At 30.6% G+C, this 20,525-nt stretch overlaps 1 protein-coding gene across 1 annotated transcript; it reads right to left on the reverse strand.

Moving 5' to 3' along the window:
* Positions 1-87: 87 nt before the first annotated feature.
* Positions 88-20,266, reverse strand: LOC125071483 (putative glutathione-specific gamma-glutamylcyclotransferase 2). The gene is made up of 3 exons (XM_047681747.1): positions 19,807-20,266; positions 16,926-16,961; positions 88-1,416 (listed from the first exon to the last, which is right to left on the reverse strand). The coding sequence occupies exons 1-3, from the start codon at positions 19,990-19,992 to the stop codon at positions 883-885; spliced, it is 756 nt and encodes a 251-aa protein (XP_047537703.1). The 5' UTR covers positions 19,993-20,266; the 3' UTR covers positions 88-882.
* Between the last annotated feature and the right edge of the window lie 259 nt (positions 20,267-20,525).

The raw sequence follows: 20,525 nt of genomic DNA on the forward strand, positions 1-20,525 counted from the left end.
GATTAAAAAAGGTTTTATATAACTTAAGGCTAATTTGATAAAATGAAACGAAGTTATTAATTTGTTATTGATTTTATATTTTTGTCAATATTATACATGGCTGAATCTTACATAGACAGATATACAAAATTCTTATAAAAGCTATACTAATCATTTTATATCTAATTATATATTACAGATTTGATACAATTCTTATAAAGGCATATTAAAACAATTTTAGCGCAGACAATAAATAAAAGTAATAACAAACAAAAAACATTCAAATTACATTAACAAAAACCTATTATTTATTAGACTGAAAAGATTCATAACATAATACTTAAAGTTCATTTTTGGTCTAAAATTAAATTACGTTTTATAATCACTCATCAATTTTATTGACACTTTCAAACAAATAGAATAGATATTTGAATAAAAAAAATAGCAGGTCACAGAATATTATATCCAACGAAAAAAATATTTATTAAAAATTATCCAGAACTTAAATTGAACGCATCCGTTCTAATGTTTTCAAACCGGTCATCAAACTGTCTGTGTCAAGTCATAACATGTCCGATTATTTTGAAATCAATTAAATCAATATTCACTGTATTGTTAATATTTTAAAGACGATATCATCGTCATTTAATCGAAATAAAACTATCACAATCACAATGACATCATATTCAATATAGTCGATTAACAATAATGTAGCAAATATAGTCATAATATGACTATTTTTGGCATTTTAAAGCTTCTCAAAATTTAATTTAACTAAAACTAAAATTAGCATTAAATGTAACTGCAGATTGATGCTTACTAAGTCATGGTTAGATCGTACCTTTGACTTATCTCATTCCAATACGCTCCAAATATTTTCACGCCTTCAAGGCAATTAGCAAATCACATGTTGACGCAACGTAATTTCTTATCTGGAATCCTGGATGCGAATTGGAAGCTCGGAACGACAGCTTGAGGTTCAGGTTTGTTCTCCTCTGCTTTCTCAGCTTCACCCATTAGAGTTCTCAAGCATATCCTCATATCAGCTGCAAACTTCTTTACCAATCGTTCTAACGAAAACAAATGTTCGTCTAAGGCCTCTGGTATTTCTTCTCGCATGAAATCAGCTAACCTCAAAAGATATTCTACGTTAGATCCTGAAGAACCTTGGCATTCGAGTATTTGTTTTGCTATATCAGGTAGAGGAGCGGCTCCGAGCCAGTGCCTGTTTTCTGGTACGGCGATGTATAGGAGAGCGTCTTTTTTATCTGTGCAGTTTTGGCTATGGCTACTAGAAGGCGTGAAAAATGAAGGTTTGGGGTGGAAATTCACCGTGTAAATCCGATATCCTCCGAGTTGGCATTCTCTTGTTGAGAGATAAGGAAGCGCTGCATTATCTTCTGCTGCTATAAGAAAAGCTTTGCCCCATGTCACTCCCTGTAAAAAAGAGAAAATTGATATAAGTTACTAATATAATTTCATTAGAATGTTAAAAAAACATACATAGCTAGTAAATGTCACTGTGTTGGGCAAAGCCTCCTTTCTAATTTTGAAGCTTGGAGCGTCCACCACGCTTTATCAAGGATTTTGGATATAAATGTGGTAGAATTATAATATCAGTTAAAACCGACACATACAGGATTCCTCACTAGATTTTCCTTTACCACCGAGCACGATATGAATTGTCCACGCAAATAAAATGTCTCCATGCAAAGAAATTGAAAGCCAGGTTTGAAATTGTAATCATTTATTTGATTCACTTTTTTTTTATAACACTATAATAATCTCTTGATTTTCCAAGATAATTAAATTCAATGCTGTTTATATGACACCTATTATTAACTTTGTTAAAGTAATAGTAGAATAGAACTCGGTTTCATCTATGAATATACATTGAATCTGTGAATTATATAATTGATGTTTGCTTTATTTAAAAACGTAATAATATATTAAGATATTATATATCTTTTAAAGATTTTAGTTTGTAAGAACTAGTAATATTACGAAATTTAGTCAAAGTAAAACAAATTGAAGCACAAAGTAACGTGTCCCATGTCTCCTCTGGAGAAGCTTTGGAGTTTATTCAACCATGATATTACCAAGCGTTGAATAGACACGTGGTGCAATTTCTAATCTATCCAATTAAAACATAAGACAACTATTTCAGTAGTTACATAATGCACGTAATCAAAGTATTCTCAGAAGAAAATTATTCATTGCCCCATAAACTTATAAATTTCGAAAGTACTTTTAGTTGCGGTATTGAGAAATGAAATTACTGACGAAACGAATTAACCAATTTAAGTAAGACTTTAGCGGTCAATTAGCGACTGACAAATATTTTGTACGTCAGTGATAATTATTAACGGTAAATCATTTTCAAGATTTAGTAATGAATCTAAAGTGAAAACGTCGCGAAAACCTTGATTTCATTTTAACCAGTTAAAGTATAAGACTGTAAATGTTCCACTGTCAGAAGATTATTTTTGTTTAGAAGTTTTGGAATTTTTTATTCCACCACGACAAAACATGTATCGAAGTTTCTTTAGACTTATACAGATTTCCTCAATACTTTCATTCTCCGTCATGTAAATTATTTGTAAACAAAAATGATCTTACGAAAACTAAGTGGACACTTTAGTGAACAGATTTGACACTTTATCTTGACTCTTCATTCAAATGTTCTTAATGTTCACGCGTAATTACGATATTATAACTTAAAAGATAATAATGCCTGGTTAATATTATACCGTACATGGGTAGCAATTGGAAGAATAAAATAAACTGCAATAATATTATAGCGTCCATTTAGCTACGAAAATGAACGAGTGATTATAATGTTAAGATCATATCGAGGCAAAATTGATTTTAATAAGAATGGGCACAAGTTACATCTATATAAACGTATGTGCACGCGGCGCACAATTTATGGCTCGTTTTGCTTACTATAGGATTGTCTAGAAGAGATAATTCAAAAGTGTACTCATGAAATATGCTTCGAAAGTTTCGAACGTTTGGAATGGATTTGACTTCTCACTCGTAACTCAAAAATGACCGGTTACTAATATACAAGAATTATTCTTTGACTTATGGAACTGGGCATTTTTTATGGAATAGGTGGCAAATGAGCTAATGGCTCGCGTGAGAGTGAGTACCACCGCCCATGGAAATCTGCAAAACCGGGGGCTTGCAGGTGTGTCGGCCTTTAAGGAATATGCAGGCTTTTTTCTTAAGACTCTTAAGTCGTAAGATCTACATCATCTTAAAGTTTTATTTTTAAATCAATCAGGATCAGGATTGCTTAAAAATTCAATACAATGCGTCGGCGAAATTGTTAGCAGTTGCTTTTTATTATAATAAGATTATAAAGTTACGTCTCTTTGAATAGTAGAACAAACTAAAACCGTCATTTAGCTAACTGGTTTATATTAACGCTATTATGTCCCGCTTACGTCAATGTCAATCTCTCGCGTCATATACCCGAGACTCGAATATAGAATCCACGAAAATCCGATTTTCTTGTAAATAGACATAAATATGTCAATAAAGCCGGTGATTTTAAATTTAAATTTTTAATGAGTTATAATTTCGACCAACGTTGGCAACGGAAAACGTCGTGATGAAATTATGTGTTGGATAAAATTTACGTCCACTAATTCGCGATTTGGAATAAGCGTTGGCTTAACAAACTTTTTTCAGACGTATATGCAAATATATAGTAACATGCAATACCCGCAAGGTTATTGCATGTTACTGTGCTATTAAAATTCTATAAGTTCATTTATGATGTTTATATAAACTGCATTAATGGATAGAAATATCTATACAATATAAATGCGAAAGCAACTTTCTGTTACATTTACGGTTCATCTTCAGAACCGAATTTGTTGAAATTTGGTATGAAGCAAACTTGAACCCCAAGGTAGGACATAGGCAACTTTTTTATATCTAAAACTAATGATAAAAATTAAGAGCGTATCATCTTCATCGGTCAAAACTAGTATACATATAAATTCAAGTAACATAATAACTATAGAAGTTGAATCGTTTGGCTTTTTTTTATTTGGATTTTAGCGTTATTTTTAGACAAACAAAACAACTTAAACTTTAGTATTTAGCCATAGCTGACATTTTGTATCATTCGGTTGAATACTATTTAATGTGGTTATATTAACATCTGGCAAAACAGGGTTTCGAGATCGACTTTAATCTTATCTTACGTGTCTAGACAACTCTAGTTCACTTACAATAACAAAGTGAGTACTTTTGTAGGTACTTAAAGAGAAAGCTATCTATTTCGTCCGCGTCTGCTGGTTATGAAAACGTACCTATTGGAAAAATTATATTATCAAAAATGTACTAGAGAATTTGTCCTAACTAAGTATTATAAAGGCGAAAGACAGTTTATTACGCTTTTACGTCTAACTACTACCAATCATCATGAAATATATTATACACTTTGTCAGGCTTACGGGAAGGACATAGAGTATCTCATACGTAACCCCAGGCAGGCGATGTCAGTATGTATTATATAAATGGTTTCAAGATATATCATGAAAATATTTATTTCACTAGTTATTGATAAGGATGATTTTGATTAAATACTGGGTATAACTATAGACATATCAAAGACAATTATTTCAAATGCATTTACAAAAACGATAAATACTTGTTGTTGTAGAAATATACTAAATATAGGAGTTATTTTCAGACTTGATGCATGACGAATCCCTTAACTTTTCACTATTTATGCTACAAATGAGTGAAACTTATTCTATTCTATTCTAATCTAAAAAATGAACCGAAGGAATCTTCAAAATTGGTTTAATCGGCGAAAATAACGCGTAATACCTCACTTCCTTTGTTACATTTGGCTAAAAATAAGACGCTGAGATGTGACATCGTTATTTTCGCGAAATCAAAGTGATGGCACAGATAAGAATCAACCACGTTATTATCAACTGAATGGACCTTTCTAGGCCAAAGACCTTGATGACCCGGTTATGAGATGAAGTATTAAATACAATCTTATTACATTAGAAATTGCAAATCATATTCAAAATACCCCGATCTTTTTAGCATGGTATATAGGGTTAAATTTTCTTTTGTGCGAGTCCGCCTGTGTGGTTTCCGTACATAATTGTATTTATTATATATTGTATATAAAATATTTGTACCTACTTTATGTATATCAGACAGGCATTTGTCCATAATAGAGATGACCGACATATGCACATACTGTAAATACCATCGCCAAGACCAGATTAGCTTTAACCACAATTCCACAAAGACAACAACATGAGACAAACAAAACTGGTACACAACATTCCGATTTAATGAAGTCTTAGAGTTCAATGAAAATTAGTGCTCCTGTGTGAATATTATATTTACTAAATCAATAATCCAAAAAAAAAAGACTGGACACATTGAAAAAACCTAAATCCAAATTATAGAAAAGACATACTAAAATCATGGGCAACAAATCTTCGCAGATAGGAAAAAACTATGACAGGAAAATTAAACAGACATGGAACCATGGGAACAAGTGGGAACTGTAAATGAACATATATATATACAATAATCATATTACATTATTATTGTTTATAAATAACATATCCACGTGCGGTATGCATGATGTCTTGGTAAGATTGTTTTATCGACAACATCATTTCTCTTGTTTGTTGCACTTCTGGAGCAAAGGTTTAATTTGGGTCAGTGATGATTATAACTGTTTATGGACATGGGTAATTTAAATTATCGGTTTGATATTTCGTAATCATCGAAATCATTTCTTATATTTATTAAATTGTTTGGGTTATATGTTTGACTTCGCTAAGGTCGGGTATAAAACTTGTAATATTACTTTTGAAAAAGTTAAGGAACATTTACATGATATAATTGATAGTTCCTGACTGTTTCTTTCAATCTTTAAAGTTGTAAACGATTATACAAGTTGGCGATAAAACGACCGGATTAGCTTAACTCATCAGTTCACGACTAGGTTGGTTTTCTTTTCCGAACTGAAAATGGGTGTGATTTTTTTATGTCGTCGTTCAATTGTCTTCTAAGACGAATTAAATAAAAACGAGCCGTTGAAAAAATGTGTAAGTTTTATAAACGACAAGTTGCCATAAAATTGTCAACTATACTAATAATAACGGCAAATGAAGCGAGAACAATGGTAGACAATACTTAAGTGGCAGAGATGAGGTGGGTGGGTATTTAATTTATGCGATGTACTTTGTTTTGATACAAACTCAAATTCTGTGAATACATAAAAATGATTGGTGCTGGCCCAGATAATATTCATTAGAAAAATGCACCAACGATAGGTAGTCCACCTATCGTTGGTGCACTTTTCTATTTCTTATTATGTGGGCCAGCAATCCAACACCTGAGGGAAACGCATAGGATTTACAGTTCTTTCCGAGGCACGGGCATGAAATCACCAACATTCAAAATCCGCGTAACTGACGATAATTTATAGATATCGATACTAGTTATTGGCAAGATCAAGGTTGGAATCCTAGGAATATTATGGTCAGACGTCAAAATTAGGCATTTATGTATATAATATATTATAAAACAACATCAAAGATAAAAAAATACTTAATATCTTTGATGAACCGGAAGAGTAAGGTAACATGACAATAACTTAAAATAATGAGATTTTTAGTGGTTACTGACAAGCCAAAATTTATAATTTTATCATTTAAAAAACACTTAAAATTCATTTATATAAAAACTGATGATATGTTAAGACACATTGCTGATAATAATATTTTGATTAGTAACATATCGTGTTTCCATATTACTTCATTCATTACATAATCCCATGTTAATAAAAATGCGTAAACAAACATTACGGACACAAAAATGATAAAAATTTAGCATAATAATGATAATATTGAATAATTCCGTTATCAGAATTTTAATTGTAGCCTTTATTGTGTCTGGTCGATGTATTTCGCAGATACCTTTTCTTGATGCCTTGGTTATGGTTTTATATTTACATGACCTTCATAAATTTAAGACTAACTCGTCATCATAATGTCTTGTATCTAAGTCCTGGGTCAGCTATTTAAAACTTGGACCTTTTTTATTCCTCATATAGGTCAATGACTTGGTATATCTTATACAGACAAACATGAGATAGTACTGTTTGCTAATTACACCTCATTCGTTTTTGAGAAAAGGACAGGTAAAGTATGACGTTTTATACAAAGCTATCTCTGACAAAGGAAAAGGTTTAAAATTTAGCATGCCAAGTGTAAATGTTAAAGATTATATGAAACTTATAAATATGAAAGATCCAGTGGAATAAACAGAATTACTTAATTGCAATGGACCTCGTATATAAACGAAAAAGTGAGCAGACTCATATCTCCAGAATTAATTACTGTTAAAATAATAAGACTATCTGTAGACGCTGATACGTCTCGCTTCGTATATTTGTGTAACTTTCAAAGTATGTTGTCTTAAACCATATTTTGGGTATATGCACTCGCCATCCACTAATTTTATTGTTCTTCAAGAGAGCGAAATTCATGCAAACTCTAACGTAGGATCCATAGTTATTAAGAAATTAATAATAACATTGACTGGTGCTTATTATTCTCTAATGTTAATCGAGAAAATATTATTTAATATGTGATACTCATAAAATGAATACAAGGAAGAATACAACTTCCGACTTTCTGTCTCTTCTGACAAAGCAAGAGATGAGGCATTTTCTCTCTACTCGAATAATACGATATGTATGTATTGGTATTATTATTTGTTATTGATCTAATTATCATATAAATGTGTGCTACAAAGTTCTTAATTTGTCTGTTTAACTAAAGGTTACCAGCACCTTAACACGGAAGGTTTTATGTTAATTTTATTTAAGGTTGTGTCATGTCTTATGTAATTATTAATTTATTCATATTGTCTTGTAGATCGTTTATTATTATATATTTTTATTTTGGATTCTTGATAAGCTCTCTTAACAAGAGATGTAAGTTATTAAAATTAATTTTGTGATATATTTAAATATTTTATATCATATTTAAAGGTCAGTTTTGGATTAAGGTGTTGGTATAAGTTAAAAAAAAAATAACACACTTCTTAATATTGGTACATATGGATCGTATTTACATATATGTATTTATTTATATGACCTCAGTAAGAGTATTAAAGGAATAGGTGCTATTTCTGATAATGTACTTACATATACTCATATGAGGAAAAATAATCAAAATGATATTTGGAATCGGTTTAAATTATTTATTATATAGCTTCTGGGTATTTTGTTTTATGATAAGTTATTGATGTAAGCAGTAATTACGTGTAACTGCTATTTATTGCACACGCCCTCTATATAGGTCATGATCAGAAGGGTGAGCAAAAATAAGTCGTTATTGTGTTGGTGATTTACATGACTCAGACTTACGGCAGAATGTATAAGGTAGACCCAGACGGGCATCCACGAAGATTCTCGATAAATATATAAGTAGAGTATAGAGTAAAGAGTAAATATATTATACAATTGTTGTTATATTAACTTGGAAATTAACAGAAGTAAGAAATTGATAGAAAAATACATAAACTTAAAAACACGAACATTAAAATCTATGAAAACTGAAATTATCTACAATTATTAAACATATAGTTGAAGCCTTTGTTCGTTGGAAGGTGTTGAAATCAAATCCTATCCTGCCTAGAAATCAACAAATATTAGGTGCGATGTTGGAAACTAGGTTTAATTAGTTTATCTTACCTTTTTGTATATATACAATGATTGTCACCATTTCTTTCAAAAATATCTATGTTAAATCATATGAGCTACCAAAGTTTTAAATGAAAAAAAAAACCCCGTGGTCAGCAAGGAAAGTTAGTAGCGTGGCGAACCAAAAACCTAGATATTAAAAACATATCCATAATTGTAAAAGCTAAAATTATAAACTTCATATTAGGACATCAATTGCTCTTTACACTAGTGACATCATACATATACATACATGAACACGTTCGTCGAAAGATAAGTCTGGTAAATTTAGCGTGAAAGTAAAACGTAATTTAATGACTACCATGGGCCTTCCATTAAAGCAACAGTCATGGATGTGTGTTTCCTGTAAGCATTTAATTCCAAGATAGCGACGTGTGTATGATGTAAACGGGATATAAATTAATACGGAAACGTAATATTTAAAACATTTATACGTATAAAGTACGAGTAAAAGCCCAATACGAGGATAACTTGGCATTATTTTGTTTTAGTAGATTGAAAGTGAGTTTTTATATGTAATCTGTAGCCACGGGCGAATGGGCCAACTGATGGTTGGTGATCGCTCATAGAAAAGATAAAACCATTCCGTACAACACACCAATGCCACCACCAAACTTGGGAGCTAAAATATTGGAGGTATTTTGAGGATAGAAAAGTAGGAAATGAAGTATGTCAAGGTGTAAATTATTTACGTACTTAATAAAAATGGCTCGATCAATTATTCTGAATCGCTCTGACGCTTGGTTACAAAATTGGTATTTTTTTAAATATCTTATTACAATCCTTTTTTTTCTTTCCTTATTTTTGAGGAATAACTAATATATCTATTTACTCCAAATAAATAAACATCAAACTTCTGTTAGGAGCTGGGTCAATAAAAGCCCACAGGGTATATATCTGATTTTTAAAATAAGCGACGCGGACGCGGCCTATAGCGATTTTCTATTATTTCGTATGCGTAGTAACAATGAACAATAAATCAATTAAGATAAACAAGAATTCTCTGACAAGTATAGATTTAATAATAATAAATTTGCTATATAACATTGACGTTTAAAAAGATGTCAATAACAAACAGTTCGAAGATGTGGTATCGTTTTAGACACGTGGTAGCATTTCATGTCACGTGGCCTAACGATGTTTTCATGAAAGTTAAAAACGTTAAAACATGCGTAGTAAATTTTGCACATTTGTTTGGTTTAAATTATTAATAAGCAAATAAGTCCACGGAAGTAGTAGAATGTTAACGATTAAAACATTTTTTTGTGCCAGTTCTTTTTTTAAATACTTTACAACTTTTAGGTGTGCCAAATGATTACAGATTGTTCACATCAAAGATTTACAAACAACAGATGGGTAACAGCGTTATGGTAATCACATTAACATTAATAATATTCTTTCCTGAGAACTTCGTCATTTATAAGCCGACTTGAAATTAAAACTCATTGAAATTTGAAGAAATAATATCAACATATACCAATATTGTTATATGGTAATATCAGTAAGTATATACTTACCTACCTAGTTTAAGACGAAGTTATAAATAGCCAATATATCGAATAGTATATTTCTACGAATGTATATATGGAAGAGTGCCCATTGGGATGAAAAATATCTATTTTTGTAAACATTTAGATTACATGCCAACTCGCTTTTGTGGTCCTACGGTTCAAATATTTGTTATCAACCTTGAATAGTAGTTAATTGTTTATTCAACATAGCTTTTTAAATTTATATTTTAGTGCGAAGACTATTTAAATATTTATAGTGATGATATTTTACGACTACTTTAAAAATCAGTATTTTGGGATCTTATTTCGCAGATTTTAAAATAATTTCTTGTGAACACCTGAGAATGTGATGTACTTGATCCATCATTGATAGTACAAAACGTAGTAAAACCGTGACATTGTCAATGGGCTGCCAACGACAAAACAAATTAGTATTACGTATCATGTGCGTGGTTGATTCATTAATTAGGAATTAAAATTTATATTACTTGAACAAAATCATACCAGGATCATTAGCGTTTTCGGCTTCAATGCTCCTTTGTTTTAGTGATGTGATTTTATCGAAAGACTTAATTACTATTACTGATTGATATGTATAGGTACTTGTTCTGAAAAAATAGTTCATGTAATTAACACGATGTTCCGGTGACCGTAGTGTGCGGTGTGTGTGTGTGATGTTACGATTTTTAGAAATTGTACGAGTAGATTTTCCGATCAATACGTTTAAAGTTGTCTTCAGATTTATAATACTAGTCTAGATTAAGTGTATAAAATAAAAATGAAAATATATATTACAAGGTGCATAAGGTGCATAACACACAGAAATCTAGCCGAATAATCACGTTTTTTAAATCACAATCATTTCTATGATCAATTCCAAGGATTCACGTGTGACTATAAATAGGATTAGTTGAGAAGCAATATTTGTCGATGGCCGACAGCAACTTTGACAAAAATTATTACCGTTAGTAGATTAGGTATGTTGAGATAGAATATATCTTTGATATAATTTTTTCATTGTCATTTAGACAATTGAACCTGTCACCAAAAACCTTTGATGAGGACAATTTTAGAATCTTCTGTTAGATAAGATACAACTTGTGGAATTATTTCGATCTGTTTTAAATTTATGTTCCTCTTAAATTTATTTTATGTTCTCTATTTGTTTCCCAAATAAAAATAAAATATGATTATGACAAGATATAGGTTGGCGGACCGGCGAATTTGACACCTGATGGTAAGTGTCAACACCGCTCATAGACAAAGGCACTGTGAGAAATATTAACCATTCCTTACACCGTCAATGCGCACCAACCAAGAAAACTAAGATGTTTTGTATATAAATTGTCTATAATTACGTATTATTTATAATTAAAATTAGTAATGTAATAGTTTTATCATATTGCCTATTGTAGAAAAAATTAAAACATAAGGTTGAAAATCAATACGTGTTTGCTGCACTGTTGCTAGCAGTGCTACTCTGAATGAATTCACCCGTCAAATATAATAATAATAATAATAATCTTAATTGATTGTCAAAATACTAAATAAACCTTTCAGACCTAAGAAAAACCGGCGAATGAAACTCAACGGAATTTTATTATGGGCTATATATCTTCACGATTATTAGGAGCGGAACAGTAATTCTAAACGTCAAACACCATGTTGTTTAAACTGTATGAAACAGGAGATATGTTTAAAGACTACATGCGATTGAAACCGAAGTACACAGCTAGTTGTAAATAAGACTAAGCTAGGTGTGACTACAATAAGTTGAAGTGTTAAAATTACATTTGAGTTGAACAGTTGAATATCAATATCGAGTAACCAGAAAAATCGAAAAACCAAAAGGCCAAGGGAAGCGGAACGTAGGATGTCCATCGGTTAAATCGAATTTGGACTGAAGATCGTTTGCAGAAAGAGAGGCTATAGTTTATGATGATCAACCAGAAAAGTATTGCTGCCAACACAGAAACCACTCTCAAGTTCATCCAAAGCCGTCTTTTTATATCTTAAAGTTTTAACAGCTTGTACCTCACGTTTTATATGCTCTTGTTTGTGTAGCTTGCAGTTAGTGTATAATAGCAAAGAATATACTATCTTTGTCTTACCCTTAATGAGTTATTGTAAATAGCAAGTTCAATATATAACACTAATACCATTGTTTGATATAATAACAAGATCCTTCTCATCCACAGTTAATAAAATATTTACTGTTATATTAATATCGAACATCCGCGAGGCGATTGATAACATTATCGAGATAATACTATGGTCTATAAAAAAAATAATGATTTTACACTAGACTTATTGGAGTGCGAGTTCTTCGAGTTTGATGTATGTCAAATTTTAAGGTCGGATCTGATACGATAACGCTGACATATATAAGATAAGTTTCTATAGCTAACGAACTAACGTGTTATCACTTACGTATACAAACATGTGCATAAAATTGACGGTAGTTTTTAGAAAACTTTCGACTTCGAGAAGGCAATGTACAAATGGGACAAGGTTTGGTGAATACTGATACTTTTCCACTTATAATTGTTATTAAAGAACATTAATAGTAAAAAAAAACCGTAGAAGATTGTACTGATACAATATAAGGTACATTCTTAAGAATACAACTACACGGAGACTTCGAGTTTCTAGCAACACTTCTCTAATCCATCTTTCGAACCGACAGTGATTTCAGTACATGACACGTCTTGTAGAGCGATATTTTAAGCTCATACACGCCTACTACGTAAAAATAAGTTCGAAATTAAATTAGGATATTCATGTAATTATTATCTGAAGCATTATCTCAGTTTGATCCACTTTTTTTACTTCCATTATCTATTCCTATTTACCAGGATTCGCTATTTGATATTTGAATTCAAATAAAACACTATCACACAGTTTCTTGTTAGTAGCGTTTTACTATTTGGCTAAAGCATCTTCCAAAAAATAAGACGTATCAATCATGACAGCTGGGTTCTTCAAAATACTAAACGATTGAAAAATTAAGTGATTATGTATCTAGAGAATGAGATATTGATTCATACTATTACTCAAGCCATTTCAATGTATTAAGTATCGTACATGTGTTCAAAATCTTGAGTAATAAACTACAAATACAAAATGCAAATAAAACTGTAATAGAATCACGTGTCTTGACCCGACATTGTCACACCATTGGCAATTTGCAAATCGGCGGATGCAATCGATTTCATCCCGTCTGACACGAAGATCGGTTCGTTACACTTCAAGACTTTTATTAAAATTATTTACTACTAGCTGTGCCCGCGACTTCTTGCGCGTTTGATTTTAACAAAAAAAATATTGTTGTAGGCTTAGTTAAGCCTTATTACATCATCTATCCCAGTGATAGTTCCGTCAAAATCGGTGTATACATACGTATGCATTAAGTGAAAAGCGGTTATTTTAATATTACAAACAGACACTCAAATTTTATTATATGTGAGTATAGATTGTAGAATATAATATATTTCAATATTACAAGAAATTGTAAGTACACAAATCGCAACGTACATAAACAGCTACTGAAGTTTACACATTTCGTATTTATACCAAATATATGTTCCATTTAGAAACTGAAGATACTACAGAAAATATTACAAGGCATAGCGGTGTTCCCAGCCGAGAACAATACACATAATTTACGTTATGACTAATTAATAATAAACAAAGATAATGCTACTCGTCTTGTAGTCGCATTATCTCAAGCACCACAATATTTACTTACATATAAAAAAACATTTCAATATGTTTTTGTATGTTACGCACTTGCCAACTATGTCACACTCAGCAAAACATAAACATTCTTAATGTTTCTTTATCAAATACACATTTAATGTTTATTTGTACGTTAATTTTTAAGCAATTACTTTGTTCGTAATTAGTAATTTTATTTAAAACGCTCATTTCAAAGTGCTTTATATGAAGGAAACGAAATTAGGTTACAGTTGGCCGATAAGCAGAACGCAAATAGTATAAAGAGGACATTGTTGTTAATAAAGGCTGAGAATATAGAAAAAAAATCACGCGTATAAACCGTGTCAATTTTGATGACAGTTAAATTTTGTATTTACCGTATACGAAAAATGCATTTTAATTTTTTTCCTCTTCGATTCATAACTGACCTGGGGTTATCGTAAATGTTTGACGCAAATTCTTGTATTTATACAATTGTCAGTATTACATCGGTTCAACGATCTAGAAAGCTACAATAACAAGATTGTTTTCAAAAAACAATTTCATGTATTTTTATCTCAATTAATGTTTTTCCCACTCACAATTCTGTATCACTCGTACGATTGGTTAATATCAGTAACAGTTGTTGAATGTTTCTAGCCGTCTGCGGAAAATTTGTCAAAAACGATTCCCCGAATGAGAATTCGTGCATGTCAACTCATAAACCGAGCAAATTTTACGGAGTATTCAATCCACAATGATAACCGAACAGAAATCTATTATATAAAAAGCAGCGACTACTTTACTTATATATTTATACCAATACAAAGAATACAAATTAATAAAATAATAATAATAATTCCACTTTTAAGTTGAAGATTTATCCGCAATAGTTGAAAATCTCTGACTATTGTTTTTTGTCCCGCTGTAGTTGAACGTTTCTATAAATATTTCCCGTTATAGTTGAAAGTCCCTAAGAATATTGCCCGCTATAGTTCAAAACAGTATTTACGACGGATTTTTTGCAAATCTTCGATAAATTGCAATTCAGTGAATTGTTCTCGAAGAATTGTTTTCGAAGAATTTTCCGCTAATCGTTTTTAGCACAATATAATATATAAATGGCGCTAGAAGCAGTGGCGTAGCTAGGTGGACAAGGACCCCGGTGCATAGAAAAAGAAACGGGCCCTCACCCCCTCTTTAACTTATATTGTGCTTCAAAATTATAGATAGAAATAAAAATAGGATACAGGATACATTGAGACGAACATTAGTAGGCTAAATCCATATGTCATATCTATTCAAAGCTTAGGTTAGAGGGCCCCCTGAGCTCCGGGCCCTGGTGCACTGCACCGCCTGGCCCTACGATAGCTACGCCTCTGGCTAGAAGTACCAGATAATTGTTTAGAAACAAAACTATAACAGCTGCATTTAATGTTATTAGTTTATAGTTCTGTGTTTTCGTTCCAATATTAATCTGCCCTTTTGATGAGATACTTATGCTTCAGAGAAATGACTTAATTTATTATTGATAATGGTTCGTGATAAGAGAGAGTACACAGGCTTAACCTTTGAGACGCAATACAAAAGCACTCACCTTACACCACTGACCACTTTAAATATCGTCAATGATTGAATTATGATTTATTTCAAATTATTATGTGTATAATTAGAAATTGAAAATCTCTAATACGACCTTTACTTATTATTTCTAATCGGGGTGATTTTATAATCAATTTGATAATTTTCAATTTGAGAAAAGGAACCGCTTCAAGTTTTTCTTTAAAAAAAAAATCAGCAAAGGAATTAGAATTTTAGAAGCAAAAATAAAAAAAAAATGTCTTAAAAGACAAAATGGTGAATTAAAGTTTTTTTTTTAATTTTCGATTCCTAGTATCGCGAATGGTTATTGTTATATGTAATAAAGATATTGTAATTAAGTCCAAAGACATACTTCAAAACAAGTTATTAAATACGTGCAATTCTACTAATATCCAATGTCGTTAAGGGTTTGATTTTAATATGAAAATTTATAACAATGGACTGTCATAAGACACGCATGTCACGGATAAAGGATAACTAGATCCGAACGACATTATTGCGTACATACATATAATAATAAACTACATGTGTCAACTAACACGTGCTGATAAATACGTCTCGGATATACGATATGCGCAGGCGCATATTTCGAAACTATTTTGATGTGTTATGTATTTAATAGAAATATTTGTTGTTTCAGCATTGGTTGGTTGTTGAACTAACTAGCGTTTATGTTTTTTTTTTTATGATTAATTGTATTTTAGTAGAGGAGGTTAGTACGCTATTTATTATAAAAAACTATGTATTAATTTTTTTTTTATATTACTTTTATTTTTACTGAAATACAAATAGATAACTTTAAGTGCTTAAATATATATATGAATTAAAAATAGTTACTGTATAAATCTTGACCGCGTGAAATCTCGACAAGAATTACTTGACTTACAATAAAGTCAGTTGAACCCAGTCGACAAAGTTAGGAGTAGGGATGTTTAACGAATGTACCCGAAGGTAGTACGAATAGGCTATATATATATATACTATATGTATTTGATAAATCCATATCATAAAATAAATGATTATAGTATATGCTACAAATGATCTTGAAAAATGTAATTATTAGACGTAGTTTGAAAACCGAATTTGAATCAAAATTTCACAAGAACTTCTGAACCTTTTGAACTTTGTATTATTGCTTTAAATTCTTGTCATGGTACTTAAAAAATCGTCGTATAATATATACGTGCTGGAAGAAATGACGAGACCTAGCAATTCGAAATGGTTTATAGATCAAGCTCTTTTAATCTTCAAAATACATATATGTGTGTGTACCACACATTTCCTATATCTAACGCAAAATTTCAGAGGTCATCGTTATAAGCCGTATGTGTGACCGTGACCAGATTATGAATATAATTAATAATTACCTCCTTATCTTCTATAAGAGTGGCAACACGACCAGGCTGAAACAAATAATTGTAATTAAAGCGATGTTTGCTAATAAAAAAATTTAAGTAATTTTTCGTGTAAATATTATCATTAAACACAGAAACAATGTATAATAAAAAAAAATTATACGTACGTATAATTTTGTTTTTCGATTTAGTATGAATTTGCCAAAGTACCTATATTGAATACAAGCAAAAAAAAATACTGTTTGTACAGATTAAAAAAAGTTTATTCGAGTATTGTGTATGTGTTCTTTGGATGATATGTCTATTAAATTGATATATACCTAATACACATTTACCTTTATATACTAATATATAAAAAACATCGTTAACCTGCCTAGACATCTAGTAAAACATACTTATAAGGTGTTAATCTATAATAAAATAATAAATGCGACAGTAACTGTCTCAGTTTGTCTGTCTGTTGATTTTTCACGGTAAACCACTGAACCAAATTTGACGAAATAAGTAATACTTTTTATGCCTAACACCTTACAACCAACCCTCAAATAACAAGCGAAGCCGCGGGCGACAACTTGTACGTAATATGTAAATGAACGAACGCAGCGATACAACGAATTTCGTAGACTGTGCAGAGCATAGTACACCCATATTGGTGATGGACCATTGAAACCAATAAGAGAATTTATGTTGACATGGACATTGGACGGAGCATTATAATTACTTTCTTAATAAATAATATATAAATTAAATATTCCTAGACACATCTATTTTCTTATGGTTATTTATAGCTTTGTTATGAGATAATAATGTTCTTTTATGTGTGATCCCCTTACACAAAGTATTTGTTGAATACATTTATAAAGACACAGTTTCTGTTCTTCATAAATATTTTTTAATTATCCAACTCATACAAAAACAAAGTCTTTGTTAAGAAAAGTTAGTCATTAATAAAATAAAAAAAAAGAAACTAAAGTCTATTCAACAATGGGTTAATCAAAACAGTACTCGAAACAAAAATAATAATCAAAGGTGTTTTTAAAACATTAGTACTTTATAGAAATTGTGAAATCGGTAAAAACTAACTTTAATCACAGTGTTGAATTACATAAGTCAATAGGCTGCTTGAAATTTAAGTGATTGTGTGCATTAATTTTATTTAAATAAATAGGATTTCTGCTATTAATGTTTGAACACTTTAAATTAAGTGTACAATGCCATTAAGTAATTCAAATCCATAACTTTTATCTTATGCAAATATAAAATATAAAGTGCTTATATAATAAAGTGATGTATTATAAATAATATATATATATATATCTTTACCCTAAGAGGCATGTACCAATGGCAAAAGCCCATAATGTAAGGTCCAAAAGGGCACAATATGACAGAATACAATTTAGATATACTGTACCATTTTGCTAAGGCAACCCTACTTAAATCATTGTCATTGATATTTATTAAATTAGTTTTTATTGCTCCAATTACAAAGAAATCAATAAGTATAATACTATGAGTAAAATCTTAAACGTATGGCAATCTTCTAATCTTTATAGAAAGCCAGTTGAGTTTATTTGAGACATTAAGGGGTATCTCTGGATAACATCCGATGCTTGCTAGCATGCTCTCAACCAAGTTTACGATTGCCTTAAAAAATACTCGAAACTGAACACTATTTCTGAGACCTTGTATGACTAGAGGAAGACTTTTAAAGGGTCTGTGGTTTTCTAATCAAGGTAGTTATTAATTTTTATGCTGCGTAATATCTATCTGGTTTAAAACCATTTATTCAGTCAATCAGTATAATTTATTATTTAATAATTAACAACAGATGTTTGTGATAATACCAATTACTTTTGCCTTCTTTGGGTTGTTAAGTTGACCCACAAAGATAAAACTGTATGAAAAATATCTAACAAAGATGTCTCCAAGTCAGAATTTATCTTTACTTACTAATGTTAGTTAGTAAAGTTAATTATAAATGTGAAAGAAACTGTCAGGTTTTTTGACAGCTAAGCCCCTTAACCATTTTTGATGGAATTTGGGTAGATCGTTATTAAAGTAAATTTGTAAAGATTTAAAAGTGTAAAGAAGGAGAGGAAAAATATTTAGTACCTAATTTATGAGCTGTGGTAAAATTCCCTTTTCTAATAAAACATCTAAAATAAAGACTAGGTGAATAAATCATAATCAAATGACTTCATTTGTTTTATTTTAACCAATGGAAGTAACTGTTCATAAAAATCCAGCTTGCGCTTAGAGCAAGTAGCACATTTACTATACAATCAACTAAGAAATTTCAACTCATTACTAATTTAATAATTTCATCTCAATACTAGGCAGTTTTTAAATAATAGCAATTCCTTAAAAACTTTTATATACTGAAGTTTTTTTAATTTAATATGTGATTGTTTTCTATGCAGATAATTATTGTTACTTTAGTTTTATAATTAAAACTATTATGATAATTATAATAATGTACCAATTTTCCTTGTATTTAAAATCATATTAAATACTACTTGATGGTAATGGAATAGATACTATAAATTTTTGAAATTTTCTGTAAAGTATAAATATTAGTTGAAAAGCTATAATAATAAATTAAAATTTATTTTTAACATACAAGTACAAATATATTTTAAATTTTGATAACATCAAAGTTTTGAAAGAATACGAGCTAACGAAACGGAAATCCCGTAAGGTGAAAGGTCTGACAAATATTGCATCAGAAAGATGCATCAAAATTTAAGCAATGGCTGTTATACTTAAAATTATGAACATTAATCGCAATAGGCATTTTATCTTTTTAAATTGTAGTTTAATCCAGAATTGTAACAATTTAACGTATGAAATATCTAAATAAAAACAGTATGTTAAACATTTCAAAAATATATACCTTTGATTCGGTTCCTCTATGCGTGGTATTCCCTTGCCAAAATCTTCTAGAAAATCCTTTTACATATCCCGTGACTGACTTCTGGTATTCAAAGCCAGGGTTCCAGCAAAGGGAACCGTAGCCGAAAACCCAGAAAGGTTCTCGTCGTACCACTTCTTCGACATTTTCTTCCGTTGCGAAACTCATATTTAAACTTTTTTCTGTATTCTTTATTTGAAAAAAAAATCTTGAAATCCGCGACTTACTCAGAAAATCACCTTGTAGATCAACACTAATTTCGAATGTAGAGTAAGTGAAAGCGGATAAAGAATGCCACGGATATAGATTTAACACACGTTTTTAATTCACTTTATTATTCTACTTGTGTCTCATTGTGGGTATTTGAAATACGCGAATTTAAAAATAAATTATCATTATAAATGCAAAGCGTCATGTGATATAAGTCGTTCCATTGCGCTGTACAATTGTAAACTGACGTTTTTTCGCCCGCTCATTTCAGCTGTCACTTCCACTTCCGCATTCGGTCACAAGACGTTCCTTTTTATGCAAAGCATATTTTTTATAACTAAAAAAATAAATTTAAATTGTATTAACTGTTTAGAGCACCGGTGGATTTTTAGCTTTATATCATGTTACATAATAAGTTATCAAATAAGTCAAAAATATTAACATAGTATAATTCCCAGCTTCTTAGATTACAACCGATATAAATTTATTTC

The sequence above is a fragment of the Vanessa atalanta genome, chromosome 19, assembly GCF_905147765.1.
Source record: "Vanessa atalanta chromosome 19, ilVanAtal1.2, whole genome shotgun sequence".
Taxonomy (NCBI): domain Eukaryota; kingdom Metazoa; phylum Arthropoda; class Insecta; order Lepidoptera; family Nymphalidae; genus Vanessa; species Vanessa atalanta.

Excerpts from the sequence above, each read along its gene's own strand:
- LOC125071483 (XM_047681747.1), bottom strand. The coding sequence starts at position 19,992 with ATGAGTTTCGCAACGGAAGAAAATGTCGAAGAAGTGGTACGACGAGAA. Across the intron at positions 16,962-19,806 it reads ATAGAGGAACCGAATCAAAG|CCTGGTCGTGTTGCCACTCT; the intron begins GTATATATTTTT and ends TATTTGTTTCAG. Across the intron at positions 1,417-16,925 it reads CTCTTATAGAAGATAAGGAG|GGAGTGACATGGGGCAAAGC; the intron begins GTAATTATTAAT and ends TCTTTTTTACAG.